A 26,054-nucleotide genomic window follows, 5' to 3' on the forward strand; every position below is an offset into this window, starting at 1 on the left:
TCAATTGCCAGGCAACTCTTCTGTACTTTTCATTAGATAGACCAACATTTATTAACAGAAACATTGGGCCTAGAGAATATTTTACTAGAATTTTTATACTGAAGTACAATTCACCTTTTTGATGGTTTAAAAATAACCGATATAAATATTTGTTATTAAAGATTAAATAGTTTTATGATGAACACAACCGCAACATGAATATAGAGTAGTTATTTGCACTGGTTAACTTATACCCCAATTTTTTTATGATGATGTAAATTATTGAATAATGTACACTCTTAATGTATAAGTGCTTTTATTTATACAGTTAACATGTTTCCATGTCATTTTGAGAATTTTTTTAATAAACATTCAAATAGCTTGCTGTAAAGTTTCATATCATACAAAATCTGTTACATATATATTATGAGATGCTTCAGTTCAAATAACAGTGCAGTAATTCACCTCTAACTAAAACACTGCCAAATGATTAAGTGTCATGTATTGCACTTCTATTTTGAGTGGCAGTTTACACATTTTAAATTACATCAAGGGTAAATCAATACTATGGAAATCTTAATTTGGTCCACTTAAATGTAATTTCAAGGATTTCTCATTTGATCTATTTAAGCATGCATCCAGAAAAAAGTAACAAAAAATGTCGTCAAGTTACGTTTATTTCCAAAAAAAGGCATTTAACCTAGAAGAAAGTAGAATCTGTTAAAGTCAAGTCTGTGGAGTTAAAAAAAATAACAGAAAATCAATTTATTTGTGATTATTTCTTTTAAGTAAAATGTAGACATCAAGTTATCTTTTAATCTTATGATATTACTAAACTGGACAAACAAAATAAATACTCTGTCAGAAATGTGCTCTTCTTTGTCTTTTTATGTTTGACAAACTCATAAATGATATGTTTTCTTCTGTTTTTCTATGATTTTCTGGGAAATTAATAGGAATAAACTTGTTAATAACTGGTGAATTAAATCTGGTGAGTAAAATCCAAGACTTCTTTCAGGCTAGCATATTCTGTTTCATAAGCTTTAAAATGCAATCATGGATGTTTTATTACTTTAAAACTTGTGTTAGAAGATCCCAATTTTTTGGTCTTAATTCAATCATTTACATAGTGAATTAAGCATATTGGAATAAATAAGTAATGCTAAAGTATCATCCAAGAATATAGAGTTTATTATTAGATGATACAAATAAAAAATACTTAGAACTAGTAAATATTTAGAAGGTTTGAGTGCAGATGGAATTTTAAATGAATACTGCCCAGGTAATTTGAAGTCTAGAATGAGGTCATCACATAGTACCTATATTAAACTTTTCCTGTAATTTAGAATACTGAGCATAAAACTACTTTCCAGCAAAACACTGGGAAACTTAGGAAAAATTTGTCTTAGTATCAGCTCATTTGCTGGGAAATCTGTGCTTTAAATAATTCCCTGCCATATCTCTTTCTGTTTGTGTTTTAAAATATGTTTTTCTGGCATATAAAGAAAGATTCTTATATACTTAGCATTCCTTTTATCCAAGTAGCTTATGCAGCTTTGTGGATTATTTTGCAAGTTTCAAGACTCAGGTGTGCTTCTATATATCTGAATAGATAGTGAGTAGACATTGGCAACACTTCTACATCACTATGATGTGCCTTACAGGAAGAGAATGGGGAAGCTCTTTCCCTATGTGCTAGTTATGTGCCCATTCTTCAGATGTGCCCATTCTATAACATCAGAGATGGTGGCAATTTGCAAAGCTTATAGGGAGTGAGAATTGGCCTAAATTCTCATTTAATAGCAATATTCAGGGACACTTATGTTAGGAATTATTAGGTCTTAATTCTGACATATTGTGAGAGGTACCCCAGCGTTTTCCCTTAACCATAAAAATATAAGTATGTACAAATATATGCATACAGATATTTGCATTCTAGTTGACTGTACTGAATCAAATTTCATTTTGCTGTAATTATTCAATTTTTGAAGGATAACCTGAAGAGTGCTAGTATGAATATACCAGAAACATTAAACATTCATTTTTTGAAAATTATAAGCCATTTAAAAGTGATTTTTAAGATTTTTCTGTACTTTTGGATGCATATTTAATTTCCCATAGCTATCTAAATGTGGTACCCTCAAATTTATATTATGGCAGGTGATAATTTATCTTACGGTAAGTTCTAAAATATTTAGCTTCATATTTAGAGTCTCATTTTCTGATCAGCCTTAGTTATAGATATCATTACAATTTTTCTATTTGTGTTTGGTTTTTCATTTGTCAAAGGGAAATATTGTCTTGGTGTTTTAAACCTTAAAGATGAAGGTTAGGAAATCTAAGCCACTAAACAGACTCAACAGTCCTTAGCTTACATGCCACATTATGGCCAACAAATGTAATTTACAAGTTTTCTTGAAGGTAGTTTGATATTTTTTCCCCTTAAATAATAGAGAAGCAACTGGGGGAGGAACTAAGAAAGTATGAAACTCTGGCAAAATAAACTATCTGGATGTTTTCATTCTTGGTTAAAAAATGAAGCAAACATACATTATAAAAAGTTATTTGCATGTATGTTAAAGCCTGTTTATCAGAAATTTTAAGTAAACAATAAATGTTTCAGTCAGTCACTATTGTGGTCTTAACAGGCAATAATCGGTGAAATATTATGATTCTTCTATTTTAGATTTAATGCTCTTTGCCACTCAGTCTAGCTTGCTAGTGTCCTGGTGGAACTCTGTAATAGCTGTAGCACTGTTATGTGATTTCATTAAATAACATCAGCACCACCATGCCTATATCTAGCACTGTTCCTAGTAAAATGTTGGAAAAAGTTGGCTTGTCTAGTAAAAGTATCCTACTTAGCTAATGAGATTTACTTTCTTTTTCCTCAAAATAATTTCTTTTACAAATTCTTGAATTTTTCATGTATAAATAGATCAGAAATTATATGCTCATTCTTAAATTATGTATATATACTATATTTTCAATACAACTTGTACACTTCTTTTAGCTACCAAAAATTTGCAACCATTTTTACAAGAAATGTACATTTTTTGTATTTACAGTTATCTGTAGAAGCTTATTGCAAAACTAGTTGTGCAAGTAGATTACACTGTCAATACCACATACCAATCTTTGAAGAAAATATTTGCTAAAAAATAAATATTTCTGCACAGAATATTTGAAAAGCATTATGATTTCATGCTACATTATGTGCATAAAAACTAGGAAATAGTATGTGTTTTGGTAGATTGTTTCATTTTGTATAAAGCATTCCAAGGTACTTCCTACTTAGCCAGATGTGAGCTGCTTTGTATCAGATGACTGACATTTTCAAGTGATTACACACATTCTTTTTGGAAATATATTATTCTTTAACTGGTAAACATTCTGATGTAATACATTTTCCCATCAAAATTATAAAATGAAAATTTCAGCTAAAAAGAGGTAATGTGCCTTTAATTGAAATCAGTAGGTGGCTAGGAGATAAAATCTAAAGATTCCTCAAGATTTCTAATCTTATTTAACATTTGGAAGAAAGATGCCATATCATTTCAGTGCTATTATAGGGGACTTTGAGGAGAAAAGATTACTGAGTCTTTAATTTTACCCCAAAATAAGAATGATGAAAATGTGGGATTTTTTATATTGCTACGCAATATATGTCAGTATAAATAATACAATTTAAATGCTAACAGTTGTGATTATTTTCAATATAAAAACATTAAAATGTACAAGAGGCAGTACAAAGAATATAGGTTAAACATAGTGCTTTAAAACCACAGGTATACCAAATTATTTTACATCTTTCAAAATATAAATTAATGGAAGTCAAAGATGTAGTGACTATAATTTAGGGGATTCATCTAATTTTTGACATTAGCTTTTCAAGAATAACTATGTTAGTATTGCCACTTCTCATAATAAGTACTATTTTATTGGGAGCATTTCTGTAATCTTGCTATTCTCATTTAAAAGTTTGATCATGATTGGTAGAGCAATGAAATTTGTCGATTGTATGGTTCTGTGTTCTGAACGTTGCATTTCTATAGATGTTTTAATGTATTCATAGTAATAACATGTTTTAAATAACTTCTTGTTAGTCATCTCTCAATCTCCATGTAATAGTTTGTGTATATAAGCCTCACAGTAGTTTCTTTTCATGCTTTTGTTTATTAATAATTCATGTCTTTCTGTTATTTTTCTGTATTTGACATTTAACCAAAGTGTGTGTGTACCACAAATGCATGTGATGAATTATTGTACTTGGGCACTGATCAATCACAACACCTAATACTGTACATTTAAAACACGATCCTTTAAGTTTGAAAAGTGGTTTAACATCACATCATTATAAGTAGAACCACAGAAGAAAATTTGAATGGGAACACTTGAGGAATGAGGGATAGAAGGATGAGCTATTGCAAACCTAGAAAACAACTGGAATGCAAACGTATAAATTATTGAATGGTGGACAAAGGCAATATTAGACAAATATAAGGATGCTATGTATACTGGCGTTCTGCTCTGAGCAACTAGATCTTTGGGAGGTATGTGAAAATGACTTTATAAATTTTTGCTATACAATATGAATGTATGTGCTGGGTAAAGGAAAGAGCAACAGAAATGTTTTAGAAGACCTTAAATAGTGCTACTGCACTACCACCATATTCCACTATCTTTGTGATGATGCACAAGTCACACAATGATCTTATAGATTTACTATAAGAAGAAATAACGTGCTTTATGGTTTACAAAGCATTTCTACTTATATATTTCAGAGGATCCTCAACATACCCCTTCAAGATATGTTAGATGCTACCTCCATTTTTATAATTTTGGATACTGGAGCTTGCTTTGGATTTGTCCCAAGAATAAATGGAGAAGGTAGAATTTGAATTCAGGTTTACCACATTGAGTACCCTGCCATTTCCACCATTCCACACAAGAGCTTAGCCAGTTTAAGACTGCATAACATATCTGTGCAATGGAAGAGTGACCTAGGAGTCTGAAAAGAACCATTGCAACTGTAAAATTCTATTTTCTGTAAAAATAGATAATATATTTACTTTCAAAATTGTATTTTGTAAATGTATATTCAGATATCCATCTAAGGACTAAATCATAGATCTAAAGAGGGACTTCCACAGTGAGCCAGCCTTTATAGAATACATTCTAGTAGTACTGATCGACAGATTACTTTTACATACTTGGCATGTAACATCGATTCAGAGTAGATATGTTTATAATAAGGAGATTGATACTCTCACTATTATAAATAGTATTACTTTAAAGCTATAAACCTAATAGTGCAAAATACAATTAAGAGAGAGAAAACAATAGCTATATGTAGGTTTTTCTGCATCAAAAACTTATCTTGGTAACAGCTATTTTCTTTGAGATACTGCATATTGTGCAAAATCTAAATCTTGGGAAATTATTCTCCTGATTGTTTTTAATGCCATGTTTCTGGATGAGAAAGAAGGAACCCAGCATTTTTTTTAGCACCTAGTATGTGCCAGGCACTTTACTATATTTTATCTCATTTCTTCCTCAAGCTTCTGTGAGACAGGTGCCATTATCTTATTTTTGAAGAGTCGAGAAAAAGACTTGGGGAGGTGAATTAACTTGCTCAAAGTCACACAGCTATTGATAAAGAACTGGTATTGGAACCCAAGTTGGTCTGACTGCAGAATCTATGCTTGCTCTTCTATATTGATAATTCTCAAATTTTTAGTGTGTGTAAGGATCACGTCAGAGAGGGCTTGTTAAAAGATAATTGCTGGGTCCCACCCCTAAAGTTTCTGATTTAGTAGATCTGGGGTGAGGCCAAGAATATGTATTTCTGTCAAGTCCCCAGGTGATGCTAGTACTGTTGGTTGGTGGACCACACTTTGATGACCATTGTCCTATATCATCCTATCATTTAGCTCCTCTTCAAACTCACGTGATAGAGACATGCTTGTTTTACTGTAAAAATATAACTTGACTTTTTGATAATTTATAAAAACTTTGATTTTTATAAATAAGTAATTTACTTACATATATTTATTTATTTTTGGTTTTAGCCGTAGATAAGAACTTTAAAGACTCTACAATATTAAGTTATAAGTTAATGTTGCAGAATTTTTTTAAATCGTGAAAGTAGTTTAGAGGAAAGATACTGTTGTTATTTAATGATAATTATTTTAGATATGCCAATAAGGTGATACATTTTATCATTAGATAATATATGATGGGGTTTTAAAATGACATTTGCATAAGAACGTTTGTTTTCTAGTTATTTTGGAAACATTTGCTAAAGTTCAACCTGCAAAAGGACCTTGTAAGCAACTCTTACACAACATATTAAACCTGACCCCAAATGCGCTGACCTACTTTCCATACTTCCTGACTAGAAGAGTAAGATAGTTCCGCTGTGATGACCAGTACAGTATAATGGACTTAAGAAACTATTCTGTCCCAAATCTGCCCCCTGCCTTCCTGTGTTTGTTGAATGAGTTATTATTAATTAAAAAACCCCATGAGAACATTGCTTCATCATTTATTATTCCTGGTTTTCTCAACTAATTAAAGAATGTGACTCCTTTATCGGGGAGAATGATAAGTCTAAGTTTCAGCTCTTTACCCAGCAATTAATAACTGCAGGAGAGCATCTGATTCAAACAAACTTTAGATTTTAAATGACATTTTATTTAGGCCAGGAGACTAGGTAACATCAGTTTTAGGAGGAAAGCAAAAGGTGTTATGTTGGTGCTTCTAATTACCTAGGAAAGCATTTGCTACACTGCAATTGTGATTGGCTGCAGCAGTTCGACCTGGCCCTCAGCATGATCCCTAGATGGAGAGGTCAGACTGTTTTTGCACCAGCCAACCAAGGGTGGGAGATGATGGTACATTTAGACATTAGGTTTTTGGCTGGGGAAGGGTATGAATTTTGTACATCAAGATAATTGCTTTGGTCATCTATAAGTCACTTTAGCCATTGAGTCTTCTGACATTAATGCCCACTAATCCCATCTTTATCTTGCTCAGGCTCTTTTTAAGCTAATGTCCTGTAGGAAGAGACCATCCTAATCCTGTCCAATTCTCTGAGGGTTAAGATTTTAATATAAGCAATTATGTGAAGGGATGAAGAAAAAGGTTTGTGTTGTGCTAGAATTTAAACAAACTGGGTGCTTGCACACTATTCCCCATCTTCCTATTTCTTCATGCTTAGTTTTTGTAAATATAAACAGAAGTTTTATGTGGAAGGCTGGATTTTATTCATGTCATACCAAATGTTGCAGCTGAGGCATTCATTAATCAATCAGATTTCAATACCTCACCTGCCAAATCCTCTCTCCCTGTAAATGAACATTGTCTGGTGAATTCATTCTGAATGTTCCTGGAACTTAGGCCAGCAATCCTTATGAAATTTGCTGCAGCTGCAAAAATGTGTCCTAGTATGGAAACAAAATCCCAAAATAGTCCTCTAAATCAGAGTTAGCCATTTATGGGACTTTCTCTTCCCTGCTAGGTACCTACTGAATGTTTGTTGAATGAGGAAGTGAAAGCATCAGTTAGCCCCTAAGTTTGTATCTGCGTAACACCAAATAATTTGGGAAACTGGTTATAATTATTACACTTTTGTGTAATAGTATATGTTTGAATTGACTGGTCATTTGGCATAATGCACTTGGACATTTACGTTTTGGTTTTTCAAAAATTAAGCAGGAGTAAGAACAAGTTTATACTTACAGATTGCCTTCCACATGGATTACCCATATATGTGACCATTTAAAAATATACGGGGAGCAGTCTAATCACACTTTAAACAGTACAATAGTTTTTGTAAATTTAAATAAATAGCTTGCATTTGAAGCTGATTAACAGATCAGTGTCAAAGTTTGAATATCCTGAATGGATAGAAATTAACCCATTTAAATGTGCACAGATAAAATGTTCTTAATGGACTAAGAAACTTTCAATAAATTTAAATATTTTTGTTCTGAAAGAAAAGATATAATGGATCAGAGTTCATAATTTTTAACTTGTACTTGAATTGAAAAATAAGATTTCTTAACTAGAACTTGACTGATCAGAATCTTAAATTGTAACATTTTCTTCACCCCAATTTTATGAGAGGCATATGCTCCTCACAAAAAAACTAGCAGTTGAAGATATTTTAATTGAAAGATATATTTCATTGTATGATCTGATATTCTTAGGTCAATATATATTCATTCCAATCCACGCATAATATATTTTTGTTTAATTTTCAATTGGCAAAAGTGTTTGAATAACTAAACAAAACTGAAATTTTACTGATGGTATGTGCATTTTCTTTCTAGGCACGCTTTTTCCATAGCTGGAAGTACACATCAAATAACATATTTAATGGAAGCTAGTTTTGCCATGCAAATCCACTGAAATCGTACATTCTTTGAAAACCATGTATGTCCACGATTTTTTGTTAGACGGGGTCTCACTTTATTGTCCAGGCTGGAGTGCAGTGGTGTGATCAAGGCCTCCTGCACTCTTGACCTCCTAAGCTCAACCCATCCTCCCACCTAAGTCTCTCGAGTAGGTGGGATTACAGGTGTGAATTACCACACCCAGCTAATTTTTAAAAATTTTTTGTAAAGATGGATTTTTGCCATGTTGCCCAGGCTGTATGCCCATTATTTTGATCAAATTCAGGATTTCTTTAAAATAGGAATCACAAGAAAGCTGTGGATTTCAGTTTGTGTTGGTCAGTTTAGCAGTTCTTAAGGAGACCACCCCTTCACCCCATAAAAAAAGCAAAATGAGAAATGTGTTTTTAAGCCTTCTAGGAAATGTGCCAGTGGAAAATACTTTAGATGGTTTGTGAATGCAATTAGTGACATAATTTTAAGTAGAAAGGACTTTGTTCTCATTAATGTTGGCCTATGTTTAGTATTTGGAGATGGCTTCCTATACTGTCAGAGGTTTATAACTCAAACTTTGTATTTTTTCTTCCACTGTGGAGGAATGAATGTAATTTTACACATCTTGATACAGAATGACCTGAATCTGTTTGCAAAAGTGACTAAGTTCCTTTTATCCCCCTGGAATTCCCATGAGTTGAGGATCGTCTGAATCTGAGTTGCATCCATGAACAGTTTTATCCCTTAGTTTCTTATTTGCGTGGAAGGCATTTTCATATCAAAGTACTGGTTTAGTAAAAGCAATAAATAGGAGTCTCCATGCAAGAGAAATTGGAGTTTCCTAACATGCATGTGATTTAAAAAATAAAAATAAAAAATAAGGTGCCATGAGATGCTAGCAGTTTTAACATTTGGAACCAAAAGTTCTTATGTATATTTACATCCTAACTGCTCAATTTTACCTTACAAGCTTCAATTTAGGAAAATATACAGTACTTTTGCATATAGTGGTACCTTGTGAGCCCCTGAGTCAAGTAGAGAGGATTTAAATAGAAAAAGGAAAACAGCCATTAAAAGCACTTACATTGTATGTGGAGTAAATAGTACAAAATGAATTATTTCCCTGGAAGACCAGGATCAGAAACATGCCTATGAAGACCCAAGATTCCTACAGTGCTTAGGGATGATTCTGGCAAAGAAGGATGCCTAATTGGATGAAGGTATGTTTTTCTTTGCCGCAGATGAAGCTCTAAAGAGAGATCACTGTCTTGTTTTAAAAGTGAAGTCAAGTTGTCTTCTGAAGCTGTATTCAGATGCACCCCACTTGATAGGGATTCTTTGGATTTAAGTTTAGATTTTTCAAGGTCTAGAAATTCAGGACACTGATGGAAAGAAAACAAAACATGTTTTTACAATTGACATTAATAGTCATTGAAAATTATGCTAATAAAAACTTAAGCGTTTTCTTTCCTCATGAATCTATATTTGATTGGTGATATTAGCCAACATTTCCCTCCTAAAATGAGTCAAGACATCGGAGATTGGTTATCAGTATAGATAATCCTAAACAACCATTCCAAGAACTTTTATTTAACCTTGGAGCCAGATTTTTAAAATCAGATTTAAAAAGTATTATTTTACATTGAGTTTTCCAGGTGAGGTAACGTCAAAATTTAAGACAAAATTGGGATGAGGAATAGGATCATTTGATGTGTAAGAGGGTATCAGGAGGAAAGAAAAGATGGGAAGTAAAATCAGTCATCTCTAGTGAGGTAATATTACCTAAAATCACTGAAAACAAAGAACAAAATAGATGGTTTTACATATTTTCCAGTCATTCAAAACTAGTTAAATTAATTTCTACTTTCAGATTTTAGAAATAATGCATTATTTTTCTTTCTGGCACATTACCTTCTGTTATTAGTGTAGTTTCATTTTCCAGGACAACTTAAATTCCCAAACATCTAAAAAAATTTTACAAGGTTGTTCTATAAATCCTTATTTAAATCATTGTTCTTAGTTCCAATTTCACTATAATGTTTAACTAATTGAGACAAATTCCCAAAATAGAATTAAAAGGGAACTAGACTACTCATATTGACATAATTCAAAAGGATCCTCTTTGAGGACTTCAGAAGCAGGAGAAAGGACTTTTCAAATTGCTTCTCTTACCATGGTTATCATCCAAGAGAAAAAAATTTAGAGATCTCTGGCGATGGGTGGGGTACAGAGAAGATTACTAGTCTGATGGCGTTTGAACCTCAGGTCTAATCTGGCCAGCATGCTATTTCTCCTCCCCTTCCTTCCTGAGACCTCACCCAGCCTTTCTTTGGCACTGCAGCAAATTACAGATTTTTCTTTGAAGCTCTTTTTGGTCCCAGATTTTTCTCTAAAGCCCTTTTTGGAGCATCGAAGACTATTCCTTAGATTTCAAAGCTCTACTGCATGAAAATTTAAGCAGGTTGATTCTGGAAAAAAAAAAAAGGTTTTCCTTAAAAAAATGCTAATGTTTAAAATCATTCTAGCTTCATTGTTCTCAAACTTTAAATGAATGTAAAAATCAGCGTGGGCTTGTTTAAAATGCAGATTACAGGGCCCATTTCCAGAAATTCTAATTGAGTAGAAACAGAGATAGGGACAGAAATCTGTTTTCCACAGCACCCCAAGTGATTCTGATTTAGGTGACTCATGGAAACATACACTTTGAAAGACACTCTTGATTGGATGGTATCCACACTTACTTGTGAGGATGGGCTGAAACTTCGGTCAGTTTTGATGGATGCTAACGGTTGACTGGTTCTCATCAACCGGATGATGGGTCTCTGATATTCTGCTCCTGCTGTAACCATACTGTAGGCTGGGGGGACCACAGTGGTTTGTTTCTGCAGTAACTGTAAGATGGTCTGGATGTCAGTGGTCATTTGGGATTCAAGCCTGCAGAACAGATAGAAGTAGGAAAAGACAGTCCTAAAATAGTCCAAGATTTCAAGAGTATTTAAAAAAAAATTCAGCACTATCAACAAACAGAATTATGGCCTTGCTTTAAACAAGAAGGACAGGAGAGGGAGCACAGAGATTCTTTCCTGACAGATACTTACTGTGTATGTCTCACTAATGATTCTGATAAAGACTATTGCTTTCCTGCTCATATTAACAGTTAACAGAAAATCAGATGAACAAAATAGACTACATGTTTACTAACCTTCACTGATTTCAAAATGTGAAACACACTGAGAATTTGTTTTTAATCAGTAATTGTCTTTGCTTTTTCATTAGGTTTTACTTAGTTTCTTGTGAACATTTTATTGGCTCTTAAAAAATAGATTGGTAGCACATTTGTTTCATAACTGTAGCACCCAAGATAATTTCTTATGTATTTTTACATTTATATTACCTTTTTTTTTAGCCTTACCTCTTTCCTATTCATATTAAGTATTGTATATTATTCATTGTATTCTTTCTTTAACGTTTAATGCTATTAAATGCTAAGTTCTTTTTCCCTCTAAATATGTCATGGCCTTTGGTTTGTAAGAAGTATACCAAATTTGACTTCACTTGCTTCTAATGACCCATCTGGCCTGCAAAATACCAGTCTATTTTTTTCCCTAAAGCTCACAAGTAGCCAACTGGCCTGTTAATTTTATTCTCATTTTAAATTAAAATTTAAGGGAAAATAGCAAAATATAATTGGTCAGATTTCCTTCTTTTGCATGTGTTAACAGCATTAAATGCAGAGGAAATTTTGTGGACATAAGAACAGAAAATTTGGACCATATGCCTCTTTAGAAAATTCTTCTAACTCTTCACTTATTTGTGCCGTTTTGCCTCTGAATAAAAAATGGAAAGAAAAGAAAAAAAATGTAAAATCATAGGATTAATTTTGCCCACGTAAAGTCATGCTTATTTGTAGAATTCAAAGTAGAAATTAGTGTTTAATTTGATAGACAACATAATAAACCTGGAAAACATGAGAAAATACCTTTTTTTTAGTTTTTGGTATTTTGATATTAACACTCCAAATCTTCCTTCTAAGAATCACAATAAGACATTATTCTTACAGTTTTTCTATAGTTGGTAAATATAGCCATACAGCTTTGTGTCTTCTAAACCAATAGCTATGAATTATACATGACTTTGCAAATGCCATTTTTGCAAATGTCAAAACCACACACTGAAAAGGGAAAAATTGAGTTATCAACTGGTTTATTTATCTACTTTTGTAACCTAAAGGTCTGATCTAATTTTTATGCTTCCAACTAAACTGAGCAGACCCATTAGTTTACTGTGATGTGTTATACATATCTTTCTTTCATTTTACTCTTCAAGTCCAAGCTTATATATTATCTGTACTCAAAAATCTTTCCTTATTTACCTCATCAAGAATTACTTTCTCCTCTGAGCCTCCAAAGAAAATTCTACATTCATATGTCATCATAAACATTTCTGTACAAATGTATTCCATCACTAACAGCATTCAGTTGTGAGTGGCTTACACAATGTCTATTAGAATTGAATGTAAAAGGATTTTAGGGGAAAGACTGGAAGAAGAATTGCATCAACAAGGGAGATTCAAAACCTAAAAATGAGTCAAAAATTATGGTGATGCTTTTGTCATACAAATCCTTTGCCAAACAGCAGCTGTCTCTGAGAAATAAAATCTCTTTATCATGGATTCTACCTATCTGAATAGTGTCTATGAGGAACAAATCTATTGGAAAGTGAGGCTTCAGCATCCACACGTCCAGTAATTGCAGCCCACTGCCATGAATGGGACTCAGGCACATGACAGCTCATGTGCAGGTAAAGTGGCTGGTGCAGGGTGAGGACAGAGACTGTGTCAGTATAAATTAGATAACAGCATAGCCCACCTCTGTCAACTTGACATTGTTGTTTGTTCCAGGAAAACTTTGAGAAAACTTTACACCAATAAATAACTTTGCTACTTCAGGAAATGTCTATAAATCTCCTTATTAGAGACAGTAAGCTGTTCATCTCAACAAATAATTTTTTAATCAAACTTTATTTATTAAGACTCGATTCAAGTTCCTCAACTTACTGTGTCCATTAGTCCTAAAGTATATCATAAACTTTGCCCAATTCCAATGAGCTCCCCAGATTTTGAAAGGCCCAGACTCCAGTCCTATAAATATTCTACTTCTCATTTCCCTTCTGAGACATCACTGAGACTGTGTCCAGATGGCAGAATCCCTTTCTGCAGTAATTTTGAATACTTAATTTTGTTTTATTAACTAGTTGTTAGATATAGTCCAACAAAGGGGAGAAGTTTACTAATAAGTTTTTTCTGTGCATAGGGTTGTATTTCTGTGTTTATTAAGCTAAGACAAGGGTCTGTTGGCTTAATAAGAATGGACTCTTGGGCCAGACACAATGGCTCATGCCTGTAATCCCAGCACTTTGAGATGCCAGGGTAGGTGGATCACTCATCCTCAGGAGTTTGAGACCAGCCTGGGCAACATGGCAAAACCCTATCTCTACAAAAAGTACAAAAACTAGCAAAGTGTGGTGGTGTGCACCTGTGGTCTCAGCTACTCAGGAAACTGAGATGGGAGGATGGCTTGAACCTGGGAGATCACAACACTGCAATTTTGTCTGGGTGACAGACTACAGAGACAGACCCTATCGGAAAAAAAAAGAAAAATAAAAGAGAACCCTTCTATTGAGACTAAATAGCCTGCTTTAGGAATTACAGAGAATTTAAAATAAATTCAGATTGGTAGTTAAAACAGAAAATAACATAGTTTTAGAACTTTTTCTTCTGTCAGCATCGTTCTAAAGCTGTGTAAAGTGAATAATTTCATTTCATTCACTCATTCAGAGACCCACAATGTACCAGGCACAATGTTAGGTAGAAAGGTGAGGGAAGAACATGATAATGAATAAATATGAAATCTGATTTCACATTGCTAACAGGAACTAACCACTTAGGAAAGACAAATGAAGGGAACGCATAAATAACCACAACATTAGGCAAAGCAAGTGCTCAATGTCATACGAGAGGCATGCAGATAAACTGCTCTGTGTGTAATTGAAGGAGTCATTACTAACAGTTTTTACATTTTCTAGGGCTTCCCTACTCAAAGCATGTGTGTTTTTGTATGTGTGTGTGTGTGACGGAGTCTCACCCTGTCACCCAGGCTGGATTGCAGTGGTGCAATCTTGGCTCACTGCAACTTCCACCTCCTGGGTTCAAGCAATTCTCTGCCTCAGCCTCCGGAGTAGTTTACAAGCACCCACCACCACATCTGACTAATTTTTGTATTTTTAGTAGAGATAGGGTTCTACCATCTTGGTGAGGCTGATCTTGAACTCTTGACCTTGTGATCCACCTCCCTCAGCCTCCCAAAGTCCTGGGATTACAGGCGTGAGCCACCGCATGCACCAAAGCGTGCTTTTTAGATCAACAACACTGGACATTGCTGGGGGCTTGTTAGAATGTGGAATCTCTTCCAACTAGAGCTTTTAACTTGGAATCTGCTTTTTAATAAGATCTCCAAATGATTCAAATACACATTGAAATTTGAGACGCACTGCTCTAGGATCAAGTCTTAAAGATTTACCTAAATGGGTATATCTGCAGGCATAATATATAAATATAGAAGAACATTTCTTATGTAAACCTTTAACCATATCTATAGGTTGATCAGTCATTGAAACAGAAAAGAAGTGGTGGCAAGGACCATTCAAGATAGACCATTTTATTTGTTTTTATTGTATTTTGTACTTAATATATGTATTTGAATGCAGCAAATGGTGTAGGAATTCACAGTTCTACATTTAAACAAATGCCAAAGCTAAACATGGTAGACTCAATTCTAGAAAACTCTTTACTTTCTGTAAAGTAGAAGTCTGAGTTGAGCTGCTCCCTTCAAACTTTTTTGTACACATATAGCTTGTAGAATCAAATGGAGGTGAAAGTTTGTTAGAAACGGCGGCAGGGTAAAAATGTAATATTTTGGATTTTTAAAATCCAAAACAAGCAAAAAAAAAAAGTCTGTGAAAATATTGAGATAATTGGAAACAAATGTCAAAGGAGATGTAGCATTGGTGGTAGTGTCAACCTAAATAATGAACAGAGGCACTCTGAAAGGAAAAGACGTTTATATGGGAATATGCAATGCAGTAGGAATATTCATGTCATAGTAAACTATGCACTCATTCTGTGAGGTAAAAACAGACATTTTTTAAAGAAAAAATGAGGAAGACAGCATGACTGTTTTGAAGTGATTATCCTTGGCTACAAAGGTCAATAACAAGGGTGACACCAGGCCGAGACTGGACAGGCAGTTGCTGGTCAGATGTCCTTGCAGAAGTACTTTTTGTGTAAGGTTGCAGTGGCTTCTGTGCAAGGTTCTGGTTTTTTATAGAGTCTTTGTGATAGCTTTTGTTATCAGGCACACAACCCTCTCTTCCTGGCCTTCCCCAGCTCTCTTTGTCAGAGTTTTTCTAACATTAATGACTCTGTTTTGATTTTGACAACTTTCACAGCACCAATTCAAAACATCCTCAGGAAACACATACTGATGTTGGGAACATGTCAAAAAGAGATTTAATTGCACTTTGTGGAAAAGTTTTATATAGTAATAACTTATTAATGTAATAAAATAGCAATAACAATTTTTATTACTATTGGATGATTGCACACCAAATGGATCATAGATAAATGTGCCCTTAAAAGCTTATATTTTCAGACCTAGGACATATTGAAAACAAATGTCTTAAAGCAATCATTGACTTATCCTAGCAGCAGTGATTGGCACCCATGACAGAGCAACCAGGTGATCCTAAAAATCTCAATTTTAGTTCTGATGAAAGGTCCAAGCCAGAAGCTATCTGTAGAGTAGGAGAATACACTCAGATGAACAGCAGTAATAGAAGTGAAGTTCCTTGTTAATCAAATTTTACGTAGCTGCAGGTACAATATCTTCCATTTTGTATAGCATAGGTAGTTCCCATTTATATTATTTTAGTCCTTACAGTAGCATTGTAAGTAGGTATGAATCAAAGTAGGCAATGGGGGAAAATTTAAATGATTTGAACCTGTCATCCTGTAAGTCATTAAGTAGCAGACTAAGACCTTCTGCTATGCTCACCAATTGCAAGTATAGTGACAGCACTGTGCTAAATAAATCACTGCTGCCTTTGTCATTCATTCATTCACTTGTGTGTTCAATGACAATAAACAACATGGACAAAATGCACAAAAAATTTTAAGCATAGATAGTGAATAAATCAGTAGTTTATGTGATCTAGGAAAAACTCATAGATGTGTTAAGTACAGATGAGTAAGCAAGCAGCTTATTAAATATGGCAGAATTCATAAGATATATTAAATACAGACAGCATGCTAGTAACCTGCCAGGCATATCAAACATAGAAATATGTAACAAACAAGAGTGTTGCTTATACATAGAGATGGAAAAAGCAAATTATTCTCATGTCACCTCTAGGCAAACAACTGTCATCCCAAAACGTGGTCACCCATTGATGATACATACCAGTATCATCGCATTCTGGCTCCATGTGTGCTGTACCTGTGAAGGGCTAATGAAACACATGGCTGTTGAGCTGGCTAGCTGGAAAGCCACAGCTGAGGTCAGGTATACTATAGCTTGTATCCTTGTTATGGAGCAAGTGTGTGCCACTGGCACAGGACATTTTTGTCTGAAGGCCTGCAAACCTCAACTCTGGTCTTGGTAACTTCATTACGCTATGGCAAATGCATGAACATTGTGTAAGTCCGAATTTTGGTAGTGCAGTCCTTTTACCATGCTTGTGCATATTTGAAATGTGTTAATTGCCCCATGTGGTTTCCCTCTTCTCTCATTTGTGTTTTAAATTGATTTAATAAATCTTGTGATTACAGCATTTTAATTTAGTCAGTGCTGTTTTTTGTCTGGGACTGCTGAAATATCTTGCCTGGTGGTGAACTAAAAGAAACCACCCAGACTTAGGGGAAGGGATTACCTCCTCCCTAAACTAAAATTTATTCCTCATGTTAAGTGGTTTAGACCAAAGGTGAAGGAAACAAGAAACTCTGTGGGATTTTCAATTCAATTACAGTTTTTGACAAGCTGACTGAATAATTGAAAGTTTAAATCGCTTTGTCAGTATTTTTTAAATGCCCTAACACATAACCAAGCTTCCAGGAACATACAAAAAAAGTGTAAAAGGAGGATTAAAAGAGGAAGGGTGTTAGGTAATGAATTAATTAGGAATTATCTTGAGAGGGGAGGAGGGGGCTTTCTAAGGCAGCCAGTGCTGGTAAAATACTAATTGGATGACAAATAAAGAAAAAAATAGGATTTATGCTGCCACAAGTATCAAGTGTTCTAAATAAATGCTCCTTTCAACACAAATTGTTAATTCTGTCAACTTCTAGTCTTATTTTAAAGAAGTAAATGTATAAGGAAATTATGGGATTATGGCAAGAAGAATCTTCCATTTGTAAGGAGTAAAACTGTACCCATGTAAAAGCTTGGGTTATGCTCTCCTTTTGCCCTGTCACTGCTTATACCTGTTAAGTTGTTCCTGAAGCAGATCTAATCTTTGTTCCACTTCCCCATAGGTGAGGTCACTTTCTGTTTCAGAGATACCCCAGGCAGCTCGCTGAAGTGCAGATGGACTGGAGTCTTCAGGCTGGGGATGTGCATTTTCTCGTTCCCAGCTTCTCATGTCAGTGATGTCTGTGGAAAATAGCAAGATGGATGTCAAGCCTCTTAGGTGCCCTTTTGTGTCAATAACACATAGATATCCACAAGACAAGCTGGAAAGGATTGGAGTATAACCTGAGAGACAGAGAACAAAAGTGTTCAGTGAAGTGTCCAGGGGCCACGACCAATTGGTAGCAGAGTCCCACGCTCACTCTGCCGGCCCTACCTCTCATATCAATTTCCATGTGAACAAAAACATTTAGCAGGTCCTGAGTGTTGATTAGGATTTTGTTTTCTTTCTGTTTGTGCTAGGAAAAGAGAAGAACAGCCAAACCAAAACTAATTAGAGAGCAATGATTCTGTGCTTTCATAGTTGGAAAGCAGCAGCATAATTTGTTTGCACTGTATTACCTAGGGTTTAAGATTTTTAGGGCTCTTTTCCACAGGATAAGTTGCATAGTTATGACTTAGAGTTGGCCCAAGAAAAGAGCCTTAGAGGAGTGCTGATCTTCAGGGGGATTCCCTTCAGCCAACCCAACTCAAATACAACCAAGGGCCCTAAGCCATGAAAAATGGGAAGAGCCTAAAAAGTCCCTGGGTCCCCAGCTACTGTTTCATGTTTTTATGCTTTCTTGTAGCCCTTCTGTGCTGCCCTTTACTATAATTGCATTGTTTTCTAGTATATTTTTCTTGTGGTTCTTTTATTTTAAATATTGCTATGTTACTCTACTTTAAAATAAACTATTTGTTCAGGTCTACTATTAAAATGTTCTAAGTGTCTATTGTGGGCCAGACACTTGATAAATACAGAGGAATTAAAGATGTAAGAGACCATAGACCCTGAACTTGAAGAATTCAGCCTAACAGGGTTGTGATCACTTTCACATAGATATTCATTTTCTAAACATTTTTAAATTTCCTATTTCTCCTACAATCTCTATTTTTAAGCTGTCAATGTTTGGGAGCAAATATGTCCTTCCCCCCTCATTTTTGTCATATATTTTGGATGCTTTTGCTGATCCCTTAACCTCTAAGAATGAAAAACAGGTTGGAAAGTAAAACTTATGAAAAATACTACTGGAGCTGAGAGTTGACTTTGGAGATGAAGGAGAAACATTTTCCTTCACTGGGAGGGCTAGTAGGAAGGAAAGACTATCTAAAGCTGGTCTTCATTTTCACATGGAAAGAGATTTGAATACAGAAAGTGATTTTGGTTTGATAGGCTTGAAAAAATTTGACAAGTATTTATGATTAAACACTGAGAAAAGTTATGTAAAGTTATGGAATTCTTGGCTATTTAAATTTCGACAGAAAGCAACTGAACTGGGTAGGATTAGCTATGATTTTAGAAATAGGATAACAAGACCATTGGACTTCTCAAAGTTCCTTCCTTTCCTGCAGTTTCTCCAGGGGTAGTTTAAATGCATCCCCTTTTCTCCAAGTAGAAGACAGACTTGTCTATATTCTTTCTTCATGGTTTTCCTTTCATTCGCTATCTTTTATCATTGAATATAAAGAAATTTCTCAAATGAGGTGTCTATAATTTCTGCCTCAGTAGGGTGAGGCTTAACAAAGGAATTAGCATATCCAAAGTCAGCATTAGAAAAATATAGGATAAGAGTTCCTTCTTGGGCAGAAATGGCTAACAGACCTCAGAAGGCTTGCTTTGAATTCCAGAAAGACTCTTCCTGACTACATCTTTGTTACTGTAGGGATCCTGGTTTCATTATATAAAGTGGCAGTTTACCATTTCTTTTGATATTTTACCAAACATGGCAAAATATAAGTGAACCAAATAAGATATTGTTGGAGTTTTAAGCCATTTATCTGCAGATTTTTACTGAGAAGTAGTATTTATTATTTATAGACATTTGAACCTGTTTAAAATGCAAAACAATAATGTCTTACCAAACTGGGTTTTAAAGATTGGGCCAATAATGTTAAATAAACCTCCAGAATGTCTATATAAATGGTTTAGTGATGCTGATGCTTGTCTCTGTCTGCTGCTAGCCAGTTAATGCAGAAATCTTTCTTTCGAGAAAGCAAGAACTAATAAGATTGAAGTTACATGTTATCCTCACAGGTTTTGTGCAAAGAAAGCTTACAGAATTTCTGCCTATGTTTAACAGCTCTCTTCTTTCCAAATCACATATAATAAATTGATTTTTAAATGACAATGGTGAATCACATGCAATACATTATGGAGGATTATATTTTTTCTTCAGGGATCAAGAAAAATAATGACCTTATTAGAAATGAATGAAATGTACACTCTTATGGGTATACATTTAATTCCATGGCTATAATTTACTCTTTTATTAAAATCTGAAGATACGTAATTAGCTTGTTTTAACAGCAATTTAAAAAATGAGTTCAAAGGGGGAAATCCTGGTTAGTGGTCTTAATGAAATGAACATCCTTGTAGACACTATCTAAATATAGCTCAGAAAAAATCTGCACTTGGTTGCCTTGGAAAATGTTGCTATAGTTGCAAGACACATTTCTGAGAATGGATGAACAGAAAGTAAACTTTCACTTTTGCTCTGAGTAGACAATTTTCCTAGAGTCAAATTTTGACCTCAATCTAAGTAGCAACAGAGTCCATTTAATTTGTTCTCTTTTCACTTTAGTTTTGCCTAAATGTACCCCTCTGTTGGATTGGGCATTACAAATGTCAGGAATGTGAGTGAGCGAAATTTCCTATTGATGGTGAAACTAAAATTTGTGGGGGTTTAGTAGTTTGAACTGCAGCAGCGACAAGTCACACCTCATTTATTAATGCAATGTGTCTCCTTAAAAAAATTAGGGATTTTGAAATCATTTGACATTTGCAGTGAATGAAGTTTTAGAATTCCCCATTGGTTAATGATATTAATTAGCCAGGCTAACCATGTGTCACACTGATTGAAGTTATATGACATCAATTTAATTGATCTGCATATTTGGCTATACATTTTCAAGATAATTATTATTTGAATAGGGATTGCCCTGTAATTTTTTAAAAATTAGAATATATAGGTATTAAATTTGTTAGAATACTATTTTTGTATATATGGAAAAGCTCATTAAAGATAATTGGAAGAGGTGGCAAAGAAAAGTATTAGAAGGGCCTGAGAATTCATTGTCAGAGAGAGTCATTATACAGTCAGAAAATCCCCAAATTATATCTTTAATAATCTGCCACTTGAGACTCTAAAACTCAAGAGGAAAACAACAAGCACTTTTATTAGGTTCACATTATGCTGACCTTTGGAGATGGTAGAGATGGTTCAGCAAGTTCTTCAGAACTTCTGACTTCCAGGATACAACCTGTTTCTATTTTTAGCACTTCCCAGAATCCGTTTTCATAAATACTTAAAATAGGACATTTGGTAATCACATTTAATATTCCATTCTTCCATTGTGATAAATGAGGTACTATTTTCATTCACTTCATCAAGATTTTAGATTGTCCAGAGAACACTTGCATATATTCTTAGCTTACTTCAATGTGGGGTCATGAAAAAGTGGATGTGACATGATAGAGAAAACAACTCTTGAAAAATATAAAGCCTAAACATCCTAGATTCAATAAAATCTTTGTAGCTGAATATGATATTCTGGAATCATGAGGATAAGTAATATTTACTTACTCTGCATTAATGGACTAATTTTGCTATCCTACCAGGCCTAGAGCTTCCTATTTTCCCTTCATTTTCTTAATATTCTTTTGATGCTTTGTTATGCCTTCTTAATCTTTATATTTCTATACATCCAGGGATATATTAAATTATTAAAACTTGAAAAGTAAAGCCTATGAGAAAATACTAACAGTTGGGGACTTTATTTCAGAAAAGTAATTTACATGTTATCTTAATAACCACAGCCTAGTTAGTTAAATAATATTATTCCTCTTTTAATGATGCACAAACTGAGTCTTGGTGGGTTTGATCAAATAATTTACCCAAAGACGTAAAGGGAGCAAGTATCAGAGCTGCGCCTGGAACCCAAGCAGTCTGACCCACACCTGTTACTGGTACCACTTACTAGCTAGATCTGTAGATCTAGCCTCTGGTATGCTAAAATAGTTTTTCTTCCATGTAATAGTTCTTTAAATTTTTCAGAATTTCTCATTTTTATCATTAAATCTGCAGCTACTAATCAAGCATTATTACTCAACTCATGCACATTTCTTACAACAAAATCTATTCATTTGGATATTCCTTTTGATAGGGATGCTAAACCAGAGTTGGATTCAAGACCATACTTTATTTCAAGGAATTTTTTCCCAATCTTTCTCATATTTTCTGTAAAATTAAATTTTAGTTGGCATGTATTACAGTGTGATTGCATTGGCCTTTCATATTATAATATTATAAGGTTGGGGGTGAGAAATGGGTACAAAAGATACATATAAAGGACCAATTGGTTAGCTGTCTGAAAATACTCATTGATCCTCTCTCCCCATTGAAATCACTACAACAGACTTTCCCACAGTTTTCTACCTGACATTATATTGAGTCTGGTTGGTCACAAAAACCTCTCACGCTATAAGTTTTTGGGCATAATTACCACTTGTTTTAGAATAGTGCAAACACTTGGTAGATGATCTGAAATCTGAATGCTTCAGGAATATTTCATGAAGATGAAAACAATTAGATTAATGTGTCAGTACAGTTCTTAATTTGTAAAAAGTCACCATTTGTGATTAGCACTGAAGAAAGATCACCTGATGTCTAACTCTGGATTACCTTTGCAAGAGTGACTTCTTTTATCTATGTGCATTCTTCCTGAGGTGGGCACTCTTTCTTCAAAATCGAGCCCAGATGCTTTCCCTATTCCTGGAGAAGAATCTACTATTCCTGAGAAGAGCGGCTTTTGTTCATCATCAATGGAGGAGATGAAAGATGACGATCTGCTTTTTTTTTCTTCAAAGTGTCTCTTGGAACTCTGATAATGTCTTATGGTATCTGCAGAGTCTTCAGGATCATTTGTACTGTTTTCTTCGCCAAAATATATCAAAGAAAAGTTATTTTATAGCAGATAATTAAATGTGAGACTGTATGCATATTACACTACCTAGCTATATATAAACTATATACATATAGTTTATATATAGCTTTCTCCTATTGAAAATGTAGCTACTTGGATACTTAATTTTTTTAAATTCAAGGGTTATTAGATTATCTTAGTGAAATAAATTATTCATTTCAAAATTAAAAGAATATTTTCAATAGTAATAATGTTTATGTCTCAGAGGAAAACTGTAGGATAACTTACAGACTTGTTTAATGTGCTCAACAGTTATTTGTATTCTGAGAATCTGGCTCACTCTTCCTTTAGGGAAATGAAAAACAAAAGGGAAAATGTGTCCCAATTTTAAAATATCACCACTATGCAACTTGTTATTTGTTTCTTTTTAACCTACCTGTCCTATCACCTGTTTCAGCTGCTCATTCATTGCAAAGGTCAAAATTGGAAGCCTCCTTGTAGTTAAAGGCTGGCAGGCTGAAGTTCAACCTTAGTCGGATGCATGTAATGGCCTTGGCATTCTAGGAAGTTTGGTTGTGCAGCATAATGCAAAGAATATAAAGCTTAAATACAGTAATTAAGGTAGGTTTTACCTAATTACATTAAAGCTGGTAGTACATATTGGCTGTTTTATACTGAAATGTCAGGATAGTTTCAGTCCTGAAGATTGTGTTAGAACATATTTCAGCAGGAAAAACTCAAAGAGACAAATCCAGGAACTTGTTTCTATTAGTGTCCTGGGGAGACAGTATAATTCTCCATCTGGTTTCTGTTAATAACTAACCAACAAAACTCCAGAAGGTATATTATTTTCTGGAGAAATGGTGAAGACAGTGTCCCCATCCACTCTGCGCCTGAGTGTGCTTATTTGGTTATTTACAGAAGGCCAAATGAACCGATGGAAGGCCACGCCAGAGAAACTTCCAGCTGTCTTTAAAAATTCCCATATGGCATAGAACTTCAACAAAGATTTTGTCCCTTTATTTTTTTAAATCATAATTTAAAATATGAAAAGCCTGAAAGCAGCCCAAGGTAAAAGGAGATAAAATTTAAAAATCAGCTTTATGTGTAATTGTTATTGAGGTGTTTATGTTCTATCAATTAAAGTTAAATATAGCAAAAGCAGATTGCTTATTTTATTTAAGATTTCATGCTTGTTCAGTGATTTCATCATTGCTGAGAAAGCCACAGACCTTTCCAAACTCCAATGTTACAGGCATCATTGATTACTTACTGTTACTTGTATATCCTCACTCAATCACTAATTTAATTGGTTGTAAATAATCGGATCAAGTATTCTTACAAAAAACCTCTTCTCTTCAGTGTCATTGGCACAGACCCCCTTAAACCTTTAAACTTTTATTTTGCCATCTTCGTCCCAACTTAGTTTTTAACTTCTCCCCTTCTCTAAAGCCCTCTAAAAATTTGATAAACATTCTCTACTTTTTGAACATATTTTATTCCTTAAAAAAGCTGGGTGCGGTGGTTCACACCTGTAATTCCAGCACTTTGGGAGGCTGAGGTGGGTGGATCACAAGGTCAGAAGTTCAAGACCAGCCTGGCCAACATGGTGAAACCGCATCTCTATTAAAAATACAAACATTAGCCAGGCACTTGTAATGCTAGCTACTAGGGAGGCTGAGGCAGAGAATTTCTTGAACCCAGGAGGTGGAGATAGCAGTGAGCTGAGATCCCACCACTGCACTCCAGCTTTGGTGACAGGGCAATACTCTGTCTCAGAATAAATAAATAAGTAAAAATTAAAAAAAAATAGTTATAAACTTTGGGCTAGTAAATGTGAAAAAAAAAAAAAAGAAAGTTTCATCTTTCTAAATTTTCCTCATATCTGATTTGTGAATTGCACCAGTTTGCTCCTCCTAAGTAAACCTTTTTGTAGTCCCTGACTTGGGAACCAAAAATATTTGAATCGGCTCATGCCTACTATTTTCTAAAAAATGTTTTCATTTTTACACTTTTGTGGAATGTTTTCCAGCAGCATCAATGTAAGCTGAATTAATCATTAATTCATATGCTTCCAATAGAAACCTGGATAGTGCTAACATGGATATTGGTAATGAATGTACCTCACAAGTTAATAAACCATTTTGTCTCTTTGGCTTGAGAGGTCTTGGGGAATCCTTACACAAGGTAGAATGTTCTGTTCTACCTACCATTTTGGGCTCCAGTCTTAGTTTGCTAATTTATGGCTTGATTTTGGATGTGTATGAACCAGATTCACCAGTTAACATTACTGTTAAGTTGAATTATAACTTGGTGATTTCATCTTGAACATGTATTTACAAAATGTGGTGAATGAGGAATTACTATCATTTAGTTTTATAGTATAATGGAGAAAATTACTTTGCATACATAGGACAGAATTCTTTAGCAAAATTTCAGGTAAAAGCAGAATCAGGTAAAAGAAGAAGTAAAAATTTGATATCCTTGAATTTTCCCCATTGGTAAGGAGAAAAAAAAAAAACAAAAACCCAAGCCCTACTATTTCTGTATTCACTGCTGCTGGACTATCACCCAAGCCATATGAACAATTTATTTGATACAACCCCACTGAAAAAGCATTTTTTCCCATTACATACTAGATAAATTAAAGCTTCATTTTCTGCCACATAAAATGAAAGTTGAAATGACAATCTATTTGTGGATTAAAAATGGAAACTGTTCAGGCTTTGGCTGGAAAATTGACTGATGTAATATGTACATGAAATTGGGCAGCTGAAATGCATTATAATTAGCCTCCAGGTCCTTCTAAATTTTGATGGACTGCACTATTTTTGCCTTTTTCTAGTTAAACTGAATTATTTGATAGACATTCAATAGCATCAGGTACTATTTTTTTCTTAATTCTATTTATATTCTATGTAGAAATAATATTTTAAGGGCAGTTATCTGATTGCATAATCTCTCCTGTTACCATCATTTTATACAAAGAAAAATTCTTGCCTGCATAATTAAACCTCAAACTTGCTTTTGATTCACAAGA

General features: G+C 34.2%; 1 protein-coding gene across 1 annotated transcript in view; it reads right to left on the reverse strand.

Annotated features, from left to right (window-relative positions):
• Nucleotides 1–278: 278 nt before the first annotated feature.
• Nucleotides 279–26,054, reverse strand: part of KCNH7 (potassium voltage-gated channel subfamily H member 7) — a 470,024-nt gene continuing 444,248 nt past the window's right edge. Inside the window, exons 12-15 of the mRNA XM_037745216.1 lie at nt 22,774–23,050; nt 17,908–18,076; nt 11,114–11,306; nt 279–9,754 (exon numbers count right to left, since the gene is read on the reverse strand). Coding sequence (XP_037601144.1) covers nt 9,488–9,754; nt 11,114–11,306; nt 17,908–18,076; nt 22,774–23,050 — 906 coding nt within the window. The 3' untranslated portion in view covers nt 279–9,487. The remainder of the gene's footprint in view (nt 9,755–11,113; nt 11,307–17,907; nt 18,077–22,773; nt 23,051–26,054) is intronic.

The sequence above is a fragment of the Cebus imitator genome, unplaced genomic scaffold (assembly GCF_001604975.1).
Source record: "Cebus imitator isolate Cc_AM_T3 unplaced genomic scaffold, Cebus_imitator-1.0 Scaffold10, whole genome shotgun sequence".
In the NCBI taxonomy this organism is placed as follows: domain Eukaryota; kingdom Metazoa; phylum Chordata; class Mammalia; order Primates; family Cebidae; genus Cebus; species Cebus imitator.